Source organism: Camarhynchus parvulus, chromosome 7 (assembly GCF_901933205.1).
Source record: "Camarhynchus parvulus chromosome 7, STF_HiC, whole genome shotgun sequence".
Lineage (NCBI taxonomy): Eukaryota > Metazoa > Chordata > Aves > Passeriformes > Thraupidae > Camarhynchus > Camarhynchus parvulus.
Window position 1 is genome coordinate 16,204,834 of NC_044577.1, and position 19,500 is coordinate 16,224,333.

Below are 19,500 nucleotides of genomic sequence, written 5' to 3' on the forward strand. Positions count from 1 at the left end.
AGCAGTTGGTGAAAAAGATGAGATTAAAAGCTGGAGCTAGTTGCTCTCGGGAAAAAGAGAGTTTCCAAATTTACCTTCATCCTATTATGCTGGTCTAGCTATTATCCCCGCGATCTGCCTGCGAGCCTTAGCCTCGCACCCTCCCAGGTTTTCCCTGCCGTAGCGTTTATGGTGAAGGGCAGGGCGAGAGGTCAGCCGAAATCATTTACAAACATATCACAAAGTTTCATTATTTTTACTTTGTCGACAGCGGCACACAGGAGTACAAAAGTTCATGAATTGTGTCTGACCCAGCTCCTCACTGCTGTCCTGCGGTCAACCTCTTCTCCTTCCACTATTTAAAACAGGCACCATAAGGACAAATAATGGTGCGGGTGTGATACATCCAACCACTGCGGAGGGCAGATTTGGGGGTGTTGCGCTTATCCGAGCGATGTGTACCGGGTTGTTTGGCTGCCTCCAGCTCCCAAGTGCCTGAGCTGGGAGATGCTATTTTCAAACGTCTGCTTTCTGACCACTGCGGCGGTGACTCCTTCACAGCAAGTGCAACTCAAAACGACTTTATATCCTTAATCTCCCCCCGGATTCTTCAAATCCCTACCCAGCTACTTTCAGCATCTCTCCCGTTTTCGAATCCTTTCTCTGAGGGGAGAGGGGATACCCCCCCGCCCTCGCGGGGGTTATTTAGCACCCGGCTGAACTGGCAGGGTAACTCCCCTCCGCCCCCCAAAGAGAGCTATCGTTTGGGGCAGCCCCCGGGAGCGGACAAGCCCGCCTAGGGCTGCCCAGGGAGCAGCGAGGGAGCTGGGGAAGCAGCAGCTCCCCGTTCTGCTTAATACTACACATTTTCATATTTGTTAGACGCTGTGACCTGCGTTTCACCTTATTGCACGACTTGCTCAGACAGGTCAAAGCCAAAGAGTTATTGATGAACAAAAGCGTTATATATTCACCTCCTGTTCAACTGCCCATACAAAATACTTTTGATCTATCAGGCTTTTTGTATTCTGGTTTATAATCAGTATGCTAAATGTACGTTGGCAGAAAACAAGTAATCCATACATTTAAGGCCGACCCTGCAATAAAATGCCAGGGGCGTCTACGTAGCACAGGACTGAGCTATGGGGGGAGGAAAGTTACCTATGGAACACAATTAAAATTGCAACGCTGAAGGCGATTCTTTAGCTCGTATTTATAGGACTCGAAAACCAATATTGCAACGGAAGACAAAAAGACTGGGAGAAGCTTGGCACATATAGTGAAATAGATTATTTATCAGGAAACAAGGAGAGGAAGCGGGGAAATGCAAACAAACGCACACGCGAACACTTCTCTCCTTTACATGCTCCGGGTCAGAGCCGGGCTGGCAGAAACGGGAAGGGCGATGTACAACCTAATGAATCTCCAAATACCGCAGTCCTTCTTTCCCTCTTTGAGAGACAAGCCGGTCTCAGCCTGGAGGACCAGGACCAATGCACCCAGCTCCTCACTGGAGCCAGAAAGGTTCAACAGCAGCTCCTGATGCACACTGATCTTCTGCCCTCCCCTCGCTCCCCCTGGCAGCTCAGGCAGGACCATCTGGGATGCGAAAACCCCTACAGTAAAAGATTGCCCTCCTAAGCTCTGATACCCATTCTATCCCGTGCCTTCACAGCATTTAAATCCGCGTTAGAGTCTCCCCTGCCCCGAGACCTCTCGCACCAGCAGATCAGCTCTACTGCCCCCAGAACCGGGCTGCAGCTGGGCTGCCCCGCCTCGCCAGCGCTGACCGCCCCAGTCCCTGCCGCCTCCTTCACCCAGCCACCCGTCTGTGCCAAACGAGGGGAACAGCAGAAAGCAGGCACAGCTCTGCTTGGGATCCCTTCTCCAGAAAAGAGTGGGAGTAGCCAAGGTTATGAGGTGCTGGGATACAACGTGATCCGTCTGGATTCTGCACAGGGAGGCGCTGTACAGTCCTGCCGAGTTAAAATGGAAACGCTGCTAATTGCTTTGGAGTGCTTAAAAGCAGGACGACACCTGTACAGCCCTGTAATAAACCCGCAGGAGACTGCACCTCTGCTTTTAATGCTGGCCAGGATTATGACATGGTACCACAAACTGACTCCACAAGAACCTTCATATGCTGACATAGTCCTTTCTCTTTTTTTCTTTTTTCTTTTTCTTTTTTGGGGGGGATGGGTGGTGGGGGAGGAGAAGGAAGAAATATCCATCAGGAGTCATAGTTTGTGGGTTTTTTAGGTCTGGAGGGAAGGACCAGGATTTTCAAATAACGCAAACTCTACAAGAAATAAAAGGTTACTTACTGTGGATGTTCTTCCATGCTGCAGAACCTGTTGCAATAAAAACGTTTGTTACTGTTGTATTCCACATACGGGTGATATTTCTGGAGAACAATTACAAACCACGTTTGATAGATGAAGGCAGAGAGGAGCTGGTGGTAAATCCTGCAAGCAGAGGAGTGATGGGATGGAAGCCCCTTCCAAATGAGGACCACGTTGCGTTCAGGCAGTTTTCTATGAATACACGCTTTCCCTGTGCCTGGGGTGTGATCTTTCACTTTTAATATTCATAGTCTAAATTTTATACGGGATAATTTCTAAAGAAATGAAGAGCCAGACCTCCTTCTTTCACTAATGGAAAAGAATAACAAAGGCCTTTTTTTTGTTGTTGTTCTGTGGGAATCCAGTCACATTCAGATCACCTTTGCCAAACCATCACCCACAAAATACGCCATGCAGCATTATATCCGTGCTAAACACAGAAAGACCTATAATTTTATCAGAATAAATATCGGATTGCTCAAAAATAGTTCTCTTTTAGGATCACCTAATTAACCTCTCAGTAACCACGAGACATGCGCCTTTGTTTGCATTATAGAAGGATAGATTTGACTTCAACTTTCTTTCAAATATTTTATTAAATCTATTCAAAGATCACATAAGGGAAACAAACCTACACGCTTGGTCTAATTCTCCTGAAACGCGCCAAATATTTAAAAGTAAATACTACTGGAAGGTTCTTTTCTGTAAGCGATTTTTTTAATCTCCTGTATTGCCTTCCTGCGATATCTTGGCGAGTTATTGTATTAAACACAGAGCAATTGCCTCGGTATCAATAGTTCACTGCATAGAGCTTCCCAAGACATTTCTTGTTAATTTTTTTTTTTTTTTTAGTTCTGCCCACTCTAGGTAACATTCATAGCCTGTGAGGAGAGTGGATTAATATCAGCATTTTGGCACTAAGCACCTCTTACGGAGCCTTTCCTTTTATCTTCCATTTTTATTAAAATAAATGTTTTTATTTAAAAAAAATAATAATAATAATAATAATAATAATAATAATAGTAATAATAATAATAATAATAGTAGTAGTAGTAGTAGTAGTAGTAGCTTATCTCCATTTAAGAAATGCCATTAAATTCGGAAATCTCAGCCGGAGCGAGCCGGCTGGCCCCGGCGCAGCCGCACCACCTGAGGGTACCTGCCCGTTGCCCCCGGAGCGGCGCCGGCCGGGCAGCGCTGCCGCCCCACTGCCGGCGAGTGCCCGGGGCCGGAGCGCGGCGGCGGAGGGAGGCGGATAGCGGACTTACTGTGCGCTCCCCCCGCGGCCTGGGGGACCCGGGAGCAGAGGTGCCTGCGCGGTCGCATTCCGCCGACGGTTCCCTGCTAACACTTTCCCGATTACTGCTTCCAGGAACGAAAGCATCTGCACTTGTATGCTCTTAAACTAATTTATGGTGGGAATTATATTTTGGCTTGTCAACTCTCAAGCCATAAAACAAAGTTTATTGGAATCACGTGCTTCTAAATAGCCACTCAGGACTTATCTCTGTGGAACCATAAATAACCTTCAGCTTTAAACTTTTATTCGCTAAATAAAGGTTCTCTGAATCTGTCCTATAAAACGGGACCGGGTCGAAATAGCGGGGATGGGTGGAAGCTCAGCTGCATGGCGTTATGCCGGCCTTTTTGAGGAGCGTGTTTAGGAAAAGCTGCAAAGGGGACCTAGCACTCCCTAAGTGCTCTTGGGAAAGGAGCCGGGCGTGTTTTCTGTGGGTACTCCCGTTCAAACCTTTATAGCTCTTAGGGTACAAGGAAGGACATCTTTAGGAGGAAAGAAAATAAAATCCCACCAAAACAACCACAAAAAAAAAAAAACAAAAAACAAAAAAAAAAAAAACAAACACCAAAAAACCCCAAAACAAACAAACAAAAAACCCCCCAAAAAAAAAAAAAAACCCCAAAGCAACTGAAAGATGGAACCTTTTCTCCCTTTCCTTGGTGTTTATGGCATTTTGGTGAGGCTCCCCTGCAAAATGGCTTTGAGTCATTAATCTCAAAGCTTGGGAGAGCTGTGCCAGGGGCTGCAGGTTCGCCGGGCACCCGAGGGACCTTTGTAAGTGACCAAACTGCTGCCAACAGTGAGTGCACAGGGCTTCGGAAAGGGAGAAAGTGTGAAGCCTGCCACAATGAGATCTTTGAGGACTGGAAGTTTAAGGACGGTTATAAAGCAATAAAAGAGCCCTGGTGTGAAGGGAGCAGGGTGTGAGTTCGCAAATGAGAATTTCAAGGGGCCCGAGCACAGGAAGTCAAATGTCCCTGGCAGTCACACAGCATGAAGAAACTCGGACATCAGCTCCCAATCTATCATGGCTAAGATGTGGACGTCGGAGCGGCCAGCAGCTCCTGGTGCATCCCAGGAAGGGTTCGTGCCTTCGCCAGAGGGCGAGGAGCTGTGTCAGCCCCGGGGGGGACCGGCCGCCTGCAGAGGGGACACGGCCACCGCCCGGCCCGGGGGTGAGAGTGCGCCTCCGCCCGGGGGCTCGGCTCTGAAAAACGAGCAAAATGCAATTCCCTGCTGGGTGGTGGCACCAACTGAGTGGTGCCTGTTAACACTAGAGTCTGCTCTTACTTATGAAGTCACCCAAAAGGGCCAGCTCAGCTCTCGCTATATTTTTAGATGGCTCCAGTCACAGCTGAGCAATTTCTCTTCCTTCAGACAACAAGAGGCATCCCGAGATCCTTCCCTGCTCCTTCTTTATGATCCAGAGTGGCTTTGCATTCCAGTGTTTTTCTTGCTGTTTGCAACCCCTTACTCACAAGGCATTGCCTTCATGGTTTTTCAGTGGCCTAAGCTGTGGAAGAGCCCTTTCCCTCTGCCTGCCCAGGACAGCTGGCAGGGGCAGTGCACAAGGTGGCATTTCAGACACAGTGCATGGTCTGAGAAGCTTTACCAGGCCCAGAGGCTCCAGCCAGCCATCCCAGCAAAAGGAGTGGGTTGCCTTGCATGGGTCTGACTGCAGGGTCTCTTTCAGCTGGCGCACGGCCTGTGCTCCCAGTCCTGGGCAGGCAGAGGGATGAGCTCCCTGGAGCTCCCTGGAGCTCCCTGAGCCCTGCTCAGGCACCTGGGCCTGGCCACAGTGGGCCCTGGATCAGGCTTTGTAGTAGCCTCCAGCTACCCTCCTCCCCAAACACATCACCCTCACTGGCTTCTGGCACATGGGCTTCAGCAGCAGGCAGCTGCAGGGAGCCAAAGTGGCCATACCTGGGAAGGGGCTAGAATAAGCTGTGTGCTGGGACAGGAGGGGTAGGGTGTAATGAGAAAGTGCAATGAAACGTAGGGAAAATAGTTTGGGACAAGAATTAGGATGCAGAGCCAAGTGTGTTTGCCCCGGGCCTGGCACTGAGTGCTGGGTATGGCAGAGGTCAGGCCCTGTGCAGTACTGCGAGCATCACATCCCTCCCTCAGTGTCTGTGACTGCTTCAGCTCTCTTGGCCTGTCTTGTGGGCAAGGGAAGGCCATAGTTTGGAGATGAGAGACTGCCTGGCATGTGCAGGAGGAGAGGAGCCATGGACAGGCAGGTGGCATGGCAGCCAGGCTGCAGAAGTGACAGCCCCTGGCAAACGGGGTGGCCTGGGCTGGGCATGTGCTTCAGACACACGTGTCCAGGACATGGGGCTGTGAAAGATGAGGCTGTGAGATAGTGAGAAGTTGATGATTGAGATACAGCTCCCTCTCAGTTAAGGACAAGACAAATGTTTCAGTAACTGAGTAATTCTAGCCATGAGATTTTTGAAGTGGGAATTAGAACGATTTTCACATTTCCTATTCTAAAATGCAGATGTGAAATTTGACTTTGAGGCTCTGGCCAGTTCATTCTCTAGGCTTTTATGCAAATTTTCATATTTGGGGCTGATGATCTGGAGACAGATAAGAGGTGTAATGACATTACACAGTAACAATTGGTTTCCCTCTGGTAATTGTGATAAAGAGGCTGGGGGAATAGAATCACATGTGCATGCCGCCATTGCTCTCAGTGCGACTTGACAGACATGACGACTGGCATCCTACCCCGAGGACCACACTGCCAGAAAATTACAGGCTCCATCTCTGACTTTGAAGACCTACTAAGCACCTTGATAGCGTCCAACGCATTTTGCCCCTCCACTTTTATCATAACCCCGACTTTTCAAGAGTCACCTCGTCGCCCATGCCCTCGCAGAGCAGGATGTGGGCATGCAAAGTCCCCTGCCTGCAGCACCCCACGCCCGCAGGCAGATCCGGTGGCAGCGGAGGCCCGGAGCGGGCAGGGCGGCGTCGAGCCGCGCCTCAACATCAAACGGGGGCAGCGGCGGCGACACCTCGGGTCCGCGGGGGAAGAGGGCGAGGAGCGCGGGGCAGGGAGGGGAGGCCGGGGGCCGTGGGAGCGTCCCGCCGGGGTAGGCACGGCCCGTGGGGGTGGGTGCCGCCAGGGTCGTGTCCGGGCACGGCTGGGGAAGGTGAAGCCTGCAGGCAACAGGTGAGGCGGAGGCAGGGAGCTCTGCCGGGCCCCGGCTTGCAGGAGGCAAGGGAGGGTGCGCGGGGGCCGGGGGCTGTGCCCGCGGGAAGGGAGCCGGCGGGGAGGAGGGTGCTCTGGCACCCGCATCAAAGGAACGGGGAGGGAAGAGGCGGGTGCCCGACATCAAAGCGCGGGCTGGTGACCGGGAGGGCAGCGGGGCACACGAGGGGAGCCCCGCGGCACGGCGGGTCAGGCAGGGAGAGCGAGGGCGCGCACCGGGGCGCGCCGGGGTCTGCGGACCCGGGTGAGACGGGAAATCGCGGCGCTGGAGAGAGTGAGACAACCGGCTGGCGGCTTGAGGCGCCCGAGGAGGGCGGTGGAGCCCCGCCCATGTCCCCCGCCCGCCCGCGGGCCTCTGCCACGGGCAGGCGGGCGGCAGGGCGCGGGTCCCGGGCCTGGCGGCGGGGCGGTGGGCCCCTCGCCCCGCGGAGGGGAGAGCGACCAGGCTTGTCCTACAGCGCCTTCTCCTGGAAGAGGCCGTGAGACAGAAGGGCTGGCGGCTGCGGCCGGGGCCTGTCGCGCCCCCGGCGGTCGCTCCGCGGCCCGGCCCGGCGGCCCTGAGGGGGAGAGCGGGCAGGTGACCGCGTCCCGCTCCGTCGGGGCGTGCGCCCACACGCGGACAGACGCGGCGGAGCCAGGCCGGGCGGGCGGCTGAGGTGACCCCCGCCGCCCCCGGCTGCGCTCTGGCAGGCTCCAGCTCGGATGGCTCCGGGCGTGGAGCACTGGGCAGGCACTGCGGGCCGCCTCCCCTTCCCGCCGCACCCTCCCCCGCGGGTGATGGGAGGCGAGAGCTGGGCTCGGGCAGAGCCTGCTGCCGCTAAATGCAGTTTTATTGCCTCTTGTCTCTCGCAGAGACCCTTCCTCAGCGCCCCGCCCGGCTCCGCGACCTGCTGCAATGTTTATTGCGCCTCATCTTTTCCTTTCGCTTCCTGTTTTTTCCTCTCCCGCTCCAGCAGCATTGAGTGCCGCACTGCAGTAGAGCAGTAAATACCTTTAACAGCTGCCTGCCAACCGAGGGGTGAAATACCGTCTTTGTTCGGGTTTCTTTTTCTGTCCCAAGCGCACATAAAACACCCTGTGGGAATCATATATATTTTTGGGGGGGGGGGGAAAGGAGAAAATGAATCGGAGGGATTTTCAGTTCTTAAGAACGCAAAACCAACGTGCCTATCTTCGCCTAGTCTTATCGGGTTTCCCGGGCCCTCAGTTCACAACATAACCCCTCTCCTTGCACCGAAGTTCTGCCAGGCTGGGGGAACAGAGGCTGCACTTCTCTTCCAGACAACCTGCAGCAGCTAAGCGGGAGCCAACCTGGCTTCCCGAATGGCAGCGGGTGCCAGCGGGACCCCGGCACTGTCAGGGACAGGGGGCTGCCGCTTCCTGCCAGCTGCTTTGTGATGATTTTATACTGCCCGTGCGTCAGTAAAGGGTGCACTGGGGATCGGCTGTTTCCTTTCAACACACACACACACACACACACACACACACACACACACACACACACACACACACAAAAAAAAAAAAAAAAAAAAAAAAAAAAAGGAAAAAAAAAAAAAAAAAAAGATGAGTCAAATTCTGTCAAACACATCGGGAAACGAAGCAAGTGCAAGAAATTTGACTGTGAATCTTGTACTACAAAAATTTCAGCACACCAACACATCCAAACTCATACCATGTTTAGAGGTGCATAAATAGATATAAAAATACAGTCCTCATATGTGCCATATATATAAAAATATGTACATATAAATATATATATGTGCCATATATATAAAGGCGTATTTATTTGCTACGAGCACTTACAATTCCATAGGTATGTTTAAGAACATGAACAGACCTATGTGTACTTGAATGTTAATAATAAATAGATAAATACGTATATACATCTGATAAGGAAAAGAATAAGAGCAAAAGCAAGTCAGGAAGGAAGCCATTTAGAAAAAAACCGAATTCCCACATGAACCAGTGGAATCATAAATGCATGTGTATATCCGTATGTGTCAGCAGATGGACCCGCAGACACACACATACACATTAGAATTCGTCAGAACATCCTGCTTTTGTTTTCTTCTTTTTCCCCAGGCTACGAATAATTTCAAAACAACTCAAGGACGAGATTTTCAGAAGTTTTTGGAGAGATTTATAGTCAAGTAGCTATAATTACTGTGTCACCTAGGAGGCATTCTGAGAGCGAAACCTAACGCAGCGCATATTTTCCACGTTACTCTTGAAGACTGTTGCTATGTCGAAAACGATTCGTCCCAAATAATCCCCAAGTCCTGCAGGAGCGCAGGGCGGCTGGCTCGTGCAAACAGGCAGAGCGTGGGGGACAGGGATCTTATCGCTGACTGCAGCGGGGCTCGGGCTCAGCAGGCTGCGGGGTTCTCGGGGGCGGATTAAAGAACAATTTCTTCTGTGGGTTCAAAATATGTACTCGGGGCACGACTGACACCTTTCCACCCTCACCGTGCATTGTGTAGTCGGGCGTTCTGCTTTGCCGTTAATTAACTGGCTGCTTTCGGGGTAAACGGCGAGTGGGTAAATTCCTGCAGTGCAACAGCGCGGTGCACTGCAGCCATCGAGCATCGATGTGAACGCTAAACACCAAACGGCGGCTTTTCCACCGTGCACTAACAGTTTGAAAATGAAGATGGAATGAGTAAAGCATATATACGTTCACAACAACGTACTCCCAAAGAATATGTGTTCTGTAGAGAGAAATGGATGTGTGGATACGATATATATGTATGAATATAGGTAAGGTGAATATGGATGTATATACATATATGGGTAACGCAGGAATAGTTAACTATTCTGTCTCCTTGACACATTTTAAAATAAACCCAAGGATTTGCTGTTGGGTTTATTTCCGAGAGCTTGTCCTCCATCTAGCCCCCGATGATTTCCACGTGGGTAGTACCGTACTGCGGCCGTGCGCTCCTGGCCGTGTCTCCGCGCAGCCGCCCCCACGTTCCGGCAGCCGAGCCCGGCCCGTGTGCCGCCCAGCGAGCAGCTCGGAGCCGCAGCCCTGGCTCCGCGCTGCAGCAGGACAAGGACGCGAGAAAAAGTCCCTGCGGGGCAGGCGAGGGCTCCCGGGACCGGCCCCGGGAACTGCCCCCGGCTCGACCGGCTCGGCGGAGCCGCCCCGCGCCCTCCGCCCCCGCGGGAGCTCTGACCCCGCTTCTCCTGCGAAAACACCTGTTAGGCTTTAAAGTTACTCGACTGCCCTTCCGCCATGGGGGAAATAACCTATAGCATCACCACAGCACACTTCAGGCTGGTAGGGCGGAAAAAGTATCCCAAAAGCAGAGGGCCTTATATCGGAAGAAGCCCACCGGCAGGCGAGGCACTGCCTGCGCGCACTGTGCCCCAGCCTTCCGCCCCTCACAGCGAAACACCCAGACATCGTGGCCCGCGGCGCGTTTTCCGCGAGAGGCGGCGCGCAACAGCCGCTCTCACTCTGCGGCGTGCCCACAACCACTATTAATAACACCAGCGATAATTACAATAGCAATAACAACAACAGCAATCATAGCGGTAATAATAGTAATAGAAATGCTAAATGGAAGAAGAAGGGTGTTCGAGGGACAGGTGATGAAGGGGGACGGGAGGACAGGGGAGCCGGTGCCGTGCCGCATATCGCGGAGTACCGGCCACCAGCCCGAGGGGAAGTCAGTGCTTACCAGTTCGCGGCATTGCCTGCCTGCGGAGAAGCCCGGGAGGGTCGCTGTAATCCATTTTGCACCCGTGTAGCAATCCGTGTACCGGAGGAGATAGCGGCAGCGGGGGCATCGAACGGTGGGAGAAGAGCGAGGGGCTGCGGGCGGCGCGGCGGCGGGCGCGGGTCTCCTCGCATCCCTCCGTGGGCGCGGGAGAGGAGGCGGCGCGGGGCCGGGGAAGTGTCAGTGCGGCGGCGGCGGGACCGGCCGCGGGTTTGGGGGAGCGGGACACAAACATGAGGGCGACTGCCATACACCTCAGCCTAGACAAAGGTTAGAAAAAGAGGGGCTGAGGCTCTCTGAAGGCAGAATGCGGGGGGAAATTCGCCAGGGAAATCAGGAAAAGGCCATGAAAGCGCTCGCTGCCTGCACATGACCAGCCGCAGCCAATGACGAGCCCAAATAGGTCATAAAAAGGTCTATTACCAAGTTGTAAATTTTCTTCAAACAAAAAGGAATTTACTGCAATTCCTTGCGGATTTTGCACATACTGCTTCCCAGCGCCATGTTTCTTTCGCCTGCGCGCTGCGCTTTTACAGAGGCTTCGGTCCCGCCTGCCCTCGGCCTGCGCGCCACGGGCGCGGTGGCGGAGCCCCGCGAGCACGGCGGGGGCGCGGGAGATCCGCTCGGGCCGCGGAGAGAGGGGCAAGCGGTCTCGGAACCGCATAAAGAGGGGCAGGGCACTGTGCCGAAGGATCCGTTTCTTGCCAAACGAAAGGGGGCTTAACCCGCATCCCCACCCTCTTCTCCCACCCCTCCCCACCGCTCCGCCGGGCACTAAAAGAAACCACATCTGCTTTAGCGCCCACTACTGAAGCGGAAGCCGTCGCCAACATAAAAATGGTCCGAGGCTCTTCCCCACCCCGCAGTGTGCGGTTCCCGCAGGTTGCGCCGGGCACTGTCACCGCGCCCAGGGCAGGCTGCCTCCGCCCCCGATAAAACCTTCCCGGGGCACCAACAGGGAAAATCCGATTCCTAGAAAGTATTCTAAAAAAGAATTTAGATGTGTCCACTAGGAATACTCGGCTCGGAGACGGAGTACTGCGGATGTTTCTTGCTCAAGTTTTGTTTCAGGAATAGCCAGAGCCCTCAATCCGTGACCTCCGTGCCAGTTGTAACTGCTAACAAAAGTAAACACGCCTAAAGATGTAGGATCGAGGTTGGATCTTTTTAACACGCTGCTTCAGGCAGTTGCACACCTTTGAATATTGCCTCGGCGGAGGCTACGGCAGCTCTCGTGGTGTCTCTGCGGCACTCCTGGCCGCGCTGAGCTGCTCCTCAAGGGAACGGAGAAATTCCGCGGAAACCAAAGGCGCGGTACATCCACTCCGCGGCATCCTCGGGCGGCCTCTCGCCGCCGCTCCCGCCTCAACCCGCGCAGCTACGGCTTTTCCTGGCCAAAAGTCCGATGGCTCCGGTTTTACAGGGGACTCGATGGCCGCCTGGGTCAATTCCTGACTCCGTTATCTTTTTTCTTAGCAAGTTTCCAAGTGAGATCGAGGGAGAGATACAGATGCCAGGCCATGGGGGTAAATGCCTTAACAACTACAGTGATGTTTTGTTATTCTTAATGGGTAAGACAGGGGCGATTCCAGTTACCACTAGGCCTTCGCCAATTCCGCGGGCTCAGGGAAGTCAGTTTTTGCCTGCGTGGCTGCGTTCCCAGTCGGTCCTAGGAGAGCAACGCAACGGAAACTTCTTCAGGAATATTTTAATTTTATTATTTGTCTGATAATTAAAAACAACTACCGCAGCAGCTCTTTTCCGGACAAACACCAGCCTAAGGAGAGCTCCGCTGGTGTGCGAAGGTTCTCGACGTGCCTTGGCCTCTCGGGCAGCCCGGGATGGCAGCGGGCGGCACCGGCACGGCTTTCCCGCAGCAGGGCCGCAGGAACCGTGTTGAGTCCAGCCAGCGCAGCAAAAGCTTTTCCTGCCCGGAGACCAAATATGTCGGTGCCACTAGCAGGAGTATTTTTTCGAAAAGCCAGGGGGTTTTGCGTGTCGGGCCACCGCGTTACTTTAAACGCTCAGCTACCAGCCCCATATCCTCCCTTGATACTACGGATACCGGTGTATTTATGCAAATCCATGCAGCAAAAATGTTTATTTCACTGCTTTGTTGCAGCTTCCCCTTGTTTACAACCTTTAGTCAACCAGGCGATTAAAATAAAACCAAGAACAATAGCTCCGCTCGCTCGTGCCTCCCTCCAGAGCTGGCGCTTTGCAGCAGTGGAAACGTGCCTGCCTCGGTGGTGGGAGCGGGGAAGAGGAAGGGAAAAGAAATGAACCAAACCCACCCCACAGGTCCCATCCCCGCGGACGGCGGTTCCCGCCGCGCCGGGTGCGCTCCCGGAGCGGAGCGCTGGGTGCGAGAGAAGGGCCCAGCGGCGGGTGGGCAGAGCGGCGGGCGGCACCGCCTCGGGAACCGGGCTGGGATTTTCCGAGCAAGGCCTCGGCTCAGCCCCGGCCTCGTTGGAATCACGCTCGTTTCTGGGCAGAAAATAGAATTATATATCGTGTTTGTCGCAGTTTCTGGCGCGTCCATTCGATTTCCTTCACGGAGCCATTACTCAGGGGAGCGTCAGCCGGTAGGGAAAAAAATGACGGAAAAATCTTGGTAGAGATTTATACTTCATCCCTCGACCTGCTACTCCTAAAAAGGACTGCTATCGGCCGTCCTGTTTGATACCGCGTGCTGCGGGACCCTGCCGGGAACGGGAGCGAGAGGAGGGAGAGGAGAGAGAAATTAAATTTTTTTGTTAATCAGAGCGGACCTTTCCTCCCGCAGTTGCGGGAACCGTGAGGCAGGCTCTGCCCTCACCAGCTGCGGCCTCCGCTGGGAAACGCATCATATGATAATATTTAGGGGCAGAAACATCTTTCTCTCGGTCTACGCATGGTTTGGGACTCCTAAGAATTACAGCCCCCGAGAAACCCCCAAGCAAGGTCACAAAAGCTTTGTATTTCCCTGCTCGTCAGCCATCCTCGGGGGAGGCTGGGCCCGTTTTGGCCGTGGTTTGCTGGGAGCAGCCCTTGGGGATGGCGTGGGGCCGGAACGCTCTCCGGGCTCTGTCCCTGCAGCCGGGCTGGCAGCAAATGCTCCGCAGGGCAGGGCCGTGGTTGGGGCAGCGCTCTCCCGCACGGCCGGCCCGCAGCCCGGGGTGCGCGGCAGGAGCAGGGCCCGGGCACACGCCGGCACCGGCCCGCAGCCCGGGATGCGGCCAGGAACAGGCGGGAACAGGGCCCGGGCACACACCGGGACCGTTCCGCAGCCCGGGATGCGCGGCAGGAACAGGGCCCGGGCACACACCGGGACCGGCCCGCAGCCCGGGGTGCGCGGCAGGAGCAGGGCCCGGGCACACGCCGGCACCGGCCCGCAGCCCGGGATGCGGGCAGGAACAGGCGGGAACAGGGCCCGGGAGCACACCGGGACCGGCCCGCAGCCTGCGCTCCGCTAGCAGGTGAGGCCGCGGTTCCCGCTGGCTTCTGCTTGGACCGCGGCTCCGCAGCGCTCGGGGCAGGGAGCAAAAAGCAGGTTTTGTACTCAATGTGCCATTTCCAGACCCCGCAGAAACACCCAGCATTGGAGGAGAGACGGGGGAGACTCTGAAGGTTTCTTGAGGAGTAGATTACAAAAGGAATATAGAGAGGCCGATACATTTTATAATTGAATAAATTCAGTTTATTTTAATCAAATATTATAGAAGAAGGTTAAATATATTCCTATGATATTTTCTTCAAGATTATTAAATTTATTTAATTTATTCAACATAAGATAAAAACAATTATTAAAATAGTACAAGTGCACTTGTCTTGATTAATAAAGCATTGTTAAATGTCTTACTTATTAATATTTATTATTAGGAAGTTTATGTCGTTTCCCACAATCACCGTCTTTTAAGATTGCAAATATATATATATATATATATATTGTATATCATTAAAAATTTATTGCTAGAAACTCTGTATCAAATTTGAAAAAATAAGTAGAGGAAATGTTAAATTTAGAGATCGTTCTGAATACGCTAATAAACAAAATAAAAGCACAAACAAGAGAAGCACCCGAAGCAGGGAAATGTCAAACGGAGGGACATGGGGTCACTCGTCCCACGACAAGACCACGTAGAGGTTTGGATGAGCCGAGATGTCGAGCTTTAGCCCTGCTTATTTTTGATTGACTTTCACTAAAGACATTTGGGGCAAAAATTAATTCGTCTGGCCTTCAGCTCTGTCTTCTTCCAGATCATGTGCTTCCTTTTTGGCCTCCCCTTCCTTTCCCTCCTGTCTGGAAGCGGGGAATTTGTCCTTGTTGTTCTCTTTTTTCCATTTCATCCTCCTGTTCTGAAACCAGATCTTTACCTGCCTCTCGGTGAGTCCTAGTGCGTGGGACACCTCGATCCTTCTCTTCCTGGTCAGATAGGGGTTAAATAGGAACTCCTTTTCCAGCTCTAGAGTCTGGAATCGACTGTATGTTTGTCTTCCTCTCCTCCTACCCGGCGCTGCTGTTTAAAACAAAAACACAGGGGTTTGGAGGTTGCTGTGGCCGTTCAAAACAAGGCGCAGGCAGGCAGCGAGGACTCCGGCGCCTCCGGAAGCCCTCGAGAGAAGCCCCACAGAACCGCAGGGAGAGAAAGCAGAGGGCACAGGGGAGTCTAGAGCTTTACACTTGAGTGAGAGGAACACGGCGACAGTAAATGCACGAAGCGCCTCAGCTGTCCTCCTGCATAGCATGTTGCGGGGTCACTTTGTCATCTTGTACACCACCCCCTTCCCGACCCCGCACCCTTCCCGCTCAGGCAGCGGCCACGGGAGACAGGCGAGCGTGTCAGCTGCGCCTCAGCGTCCGACAGGCGTCTCAAAGGCTACTCTTGGGCCGGTAGCTGCCTGCTGCAGAGATTTCTGCTTGCTCACTGCGTCTCTTTATTATCGCAAGCCACCGCGGTGATAGGAATCGCGGTGAGAGAGGTAGGGAGTGGGGGAGACAGAGGCAGGGAGCGAGAGTCAGCGAGAAAGAAGCAGGAGGAGGAAAAGAAAGTTTCAAACTCAGACGTGAGATGGAAGCAAATTTTTGACTGCGTCCAACCTTGTGGTCTCATCCAGGGAAACATTTGAGCAGGAGACGAGCTCTGATTTAAGTGGTCTGGTTCCTCGCCAATATTAGCACTGGACGATTTACAGTCAGGATATTGTACCAGCTCGGCCTCTTGCTGTGTCGTAAAAATCTGCTGTCTCTGTAAGTTATCGTATCCGTAAAATTTAGCGGGCTCCCCGTGACAGGTAACCCCGCTGCAGGGGGCAGGAGGCGGAGGCGCGGCGGGGGGAGGAGGAGGCGGCTGGTAGGCGGCCGTGGGGCTCCCCCCGGCCGGGTGGTAAAAGTCCGGGGCCGCGCCGCCGCCGCCCCCCGCCCCGCCGGGCGCGGGGTGCGGGAAGCCCGCGGCGGCCGCGCCGTTCCCGTAGAGCAGAGCGGCGGCGGCGGCGGCGGCGGCGGCGGCGTGTCGGCCGCTCACCTCGGGTGCGAAGTGACAGTCGTAGTACGGGGAATTGATGGCTTCCCCGCCGCCGCCGCCGCGGCCGCCGCCACCTTGTACTTGGAGTAGAGCGGGTTGACAAAGTAGGAGCTCATCGGGGAGGGGGCAGCGGCGGGCGGGGGCACGGGGCGCTGCTCACGCCGCCGCCGCCGCCGCCGCCGCCGCCGGTGCCTCTACGCCGCGCTCATGCCGCCGCCGCCGCCGCTGGCCCGTGCGCTCCCCGCTCCTGCTCTCCGTGTATGTGGTGACCAGGACTGGATTATAATCGCTCCCAAAATGACCTGCCTCACTGCTTTTACTATTTCCTATTAGGCACACAGCAGCCCGCGCACGCACACACACACACACACACACGCTCATGAGCTCAGGGGGGACTTTTGGCTTCAGTTTACATGTGCCGCTCCTCGGGCAAGAAAAAAACTCGGCCCAGCCCTGCCCGGATCCACCCCGGCCGCGGCACCCCCGCTCCCCCCTCCGGTGTGCGCTCGCTAGGAGCCGCTGAAACCCCCGCCGCGCAGGGGCGAGGCGGCCGCGCAGATCCCGCGCGATAACCGCGGGCGCGCTGCCCGGGGCGACGCCGCCCGGCTCACCGGGGCTGTACCGCCCGGAGCGCGGCCTGCACCGCCGGCCGGCGAGGCCAGAGCCCCTCAGAGGGAGCCGATGCCCACCGCAGGGGCTCCGGGGTGCAGGGGAAGGCAGCGGGGTGCCCGTAGGGCGGCAGCGTGCAGCGCAGGGCCCCCTTGCCAACGGGCCCTCCGGGTCATTTCCTTCCAGGCGAGCAGATCGCTGGGAAATGAGATGCACATTTACCCTTGACGCCTTGCACGCATGGCTGAGGCTCCAGGTTAATTGATACTTAATGGAAATCATGCCTATGAATATACTTTCCATCATTTCACCCTTGGTGGACGTCATTACCGAGGCAAAGAGAGGAAGGGGGGCGAAAAAAATAAAAATGTGTGGGTGAACGGTTAGCACCGCTCGGGGACTCGGTCCCAAATAAGCGAGCCCTGTTCTCCGGGAGGAAGGAAGGAAGAAAAGCGCTGCCCAGCAGGCTCGGCGCTGCCCCCTCTCGGGCCGGCCCCCGTGCCCCAAGGAGCGTCGTCTCCAGTCCTCTCTTTCCCGCTTCGTCCTGCAGTGGGAATCAGATTTTTGGAGCGACACCCTCAGGAGCTCGAGTCCGCCCTATTTTGGAGAGAGACGAAAAATGTAGGTGAAATATAATACAGGCCCAGCCAGAGCCACGTGTGACTGTCCGATACGAATCGACAAAAAAAATCCTTGTGGTTACATAAAAGGCATCTCAGGCTCCTTCCCCATCACACCCCGTTCTTCCACCACCCCCCCGCCTCCAGGCCGATTAACTCGCTTTGTCTCGCTGACCAGCCCGGCTGCCCCGCATGAGAGCACCCCGAGGGGCCCTGTGCCCGCAATGACACCCTTGCCCGGGCAGGGGCCCCGCGGCCCGGGGCTCACGGTTTTAGGACCTCGTGGAGGCTTAGCGACCCCCGTGCAGCCCGAGGAAAGGCGGGGGAGGCGGGAAAGGCCCGGGCACACGCACACGGACACGGACAGACAGCAGCTAAAGCCCTTCGCCAGAGAGCACAGGAAGGCGGGAGGCCGGGCCTGGCAGGGGCTGAGCGGCGGCATAGAGACACTGCCTCACCCTGCGGAGGGGCACAGAAGGGCAGTGGCTGCTTCCCGCATCCGCGCCAGACACCCCCGCAGCCCCTCCTGCGCGCTGGTTCCGCGGGCAGCCCGTCCGTGCCCGCGGGGTTGCGGTGCCCTCGGCGGATCCGCGGTGCCCGGGCCGCGGGCGCGCAGAGCGGGCGCGGCGGCCGCGCAAGGGTGGAGCGCGGGCGCCCTCTGGCGGTGCGCTGCGGCAGCGGCAGGCGGCGCCCCCGCTCCGCGCTGCCCGCGCTGCCCGCGGCCCCCCGGCCCCGCTGCCGGCCAGGAACGCGAACTGCGGAGCACCGCGGGGCCACTGTGACCGACTCCTCCTTTGCCTCCTGGTCTGGGGTTGGGTTCCTTCTTTTTTCTTCCTTTTCCCTCCTTTTTATATTTTTTCTTTTTTTTTCTTCCCCCCCCCCCCCTTGAGTTTACAGTGCCATTTTCTCTTAGCACGTTTCGGTGACCCTCTTTTATTTTTTTGCCAGAGCTATAATTAACTGCATACAAAGAATGCGCCTCGTTTACACATGGCAGCCAGGAAAGACGCCTGAGCTTTGAAGACGACTGCTATCGCGTTTTCGATCATGTTTCCCCACATATTACAGCATGAAATCTCCATGTGTGGTAGTCTCAGAGTTATACGTTTTTGTATTGAAGATGTTATTTTGTTTGCCCGTTATTTTTATGTATTTATGGATTGATTTATGTAAACAAAAGTAAAGATGAATCTTTGTTCACCCCCTCCTTCATCACACATGCCTGTGAATTATTCAGTATAATGCGTGTGCACGAGACCGTGCATATGTGAAAACATATATTAACACAACCAACGGGTAGGAATTAAATTATTCTGTTTGACACTAAAGGTAATTTCCATAGATGAACTGCGTTTCATCGATCGAGATTTTTGGTTTTCTTTCTGCCATTTTGAAATAAATGCACGCAATATTAAAAACAGGTAAACATAAGGAAAACAATATACGAGGTAAGATGTGTCAATCTGGCTGATATAAAATATTAGAAAGATGGTGTGGGCTGGGTGAAAATTTCTTAACAGAGCCTCTGCTGGGATCAACACAATGCAGTTTTGTGTACAAGGATATTGTTTATGTGTTGTTACAGATCACACACACCCCACCCCCTCAACCCCCCCGCCATGGGTATTTGCGAAAATATTGAGGCTGGCATCATAGGATTCATTGCAACAGAATATCCAATAAAATACATTTCAACAAATAAGTGGACTTCGTAAAATCTCTGTTTCGTGACCTTCAGGTCCCTTTTGAGTCTGTTACCTTGGCCCAATGCTGACATACTGAAATTTATAGTCGAAGGTTTTAAGACCTAGTTTGTCTGCATTTTTTTGCCTTTTTTCCCCCCTAACAAACACAAACATCAAAATAAGGTGCTTTCAAAGAAAAGTGCCATAGCATATCGTAAACTCATTAGGTCCAGACGTCTAGCCATCTCAATGGTTTTATTATACCACGGTTCTTCCTGTTTTAAAAGAATTATAGGTATCTTCTCGACAATGGATGGGAAGCAATGCAACACCTTTTCCTGGCGGTGCATGCTTTTGCTTTCTTTTTTTTTTTTTTTTTTTTTTTTTTTTTTTATTCGCTGAGGTAAAAAACATTAAACACCAGGTCTCTCAGCTCTCCCCTTAATCTTGAATTAACCGAACTGCTCGTAAATATTTACGGGTCCTTCATTTTAATGGTTGCTCTTTAAACAAAGCATTTTT

The 19,500-nt window shown here is 54.1% G+C and overlaps 2 protein-coding genes across 2 annotated transcripts in view; both read right to left on the reverse strand.

The window, feature by feature from the left end:
• Nucleotides 1-10,993, reverse strand: part of HOXD3 (homeobox D3) — a 30,312-nt gene extending 19,319 nt beyond the window's left edge. Inside the window, exons 1-2 of the mRNA XM_030952674.1 lie at nt 10,984-10,993; nt 10,522-10,820 (exon numbers count right to left, since the gene is read on the reverse strand). The gene's annotated coding sequence lies outside the window, so the exon portion shown is untranslated. The remainder of the gene's footprint in view (nt 1-10,521; nt 10,821-10,983) is intronic.
• A 3,435-nt stretch (nt 10,994-14,428) lies between these two features.
• Nucleotides 14,429-16,180, reverse strand: HOXD8 (homeobox D8). Its single transcript, XM_030952467.1, is given in 3 exon segments — nt 14,429-15,059; nt 15,641-16,114; nt 16,117-16,180. Coding segments are annotated over 3 exon segments (834 nt in total). The 3' UTR covers nt 14,429-14,763.
• Nucleotides 16,181-19,500: the final 3,320 nt, after the last annotated feature.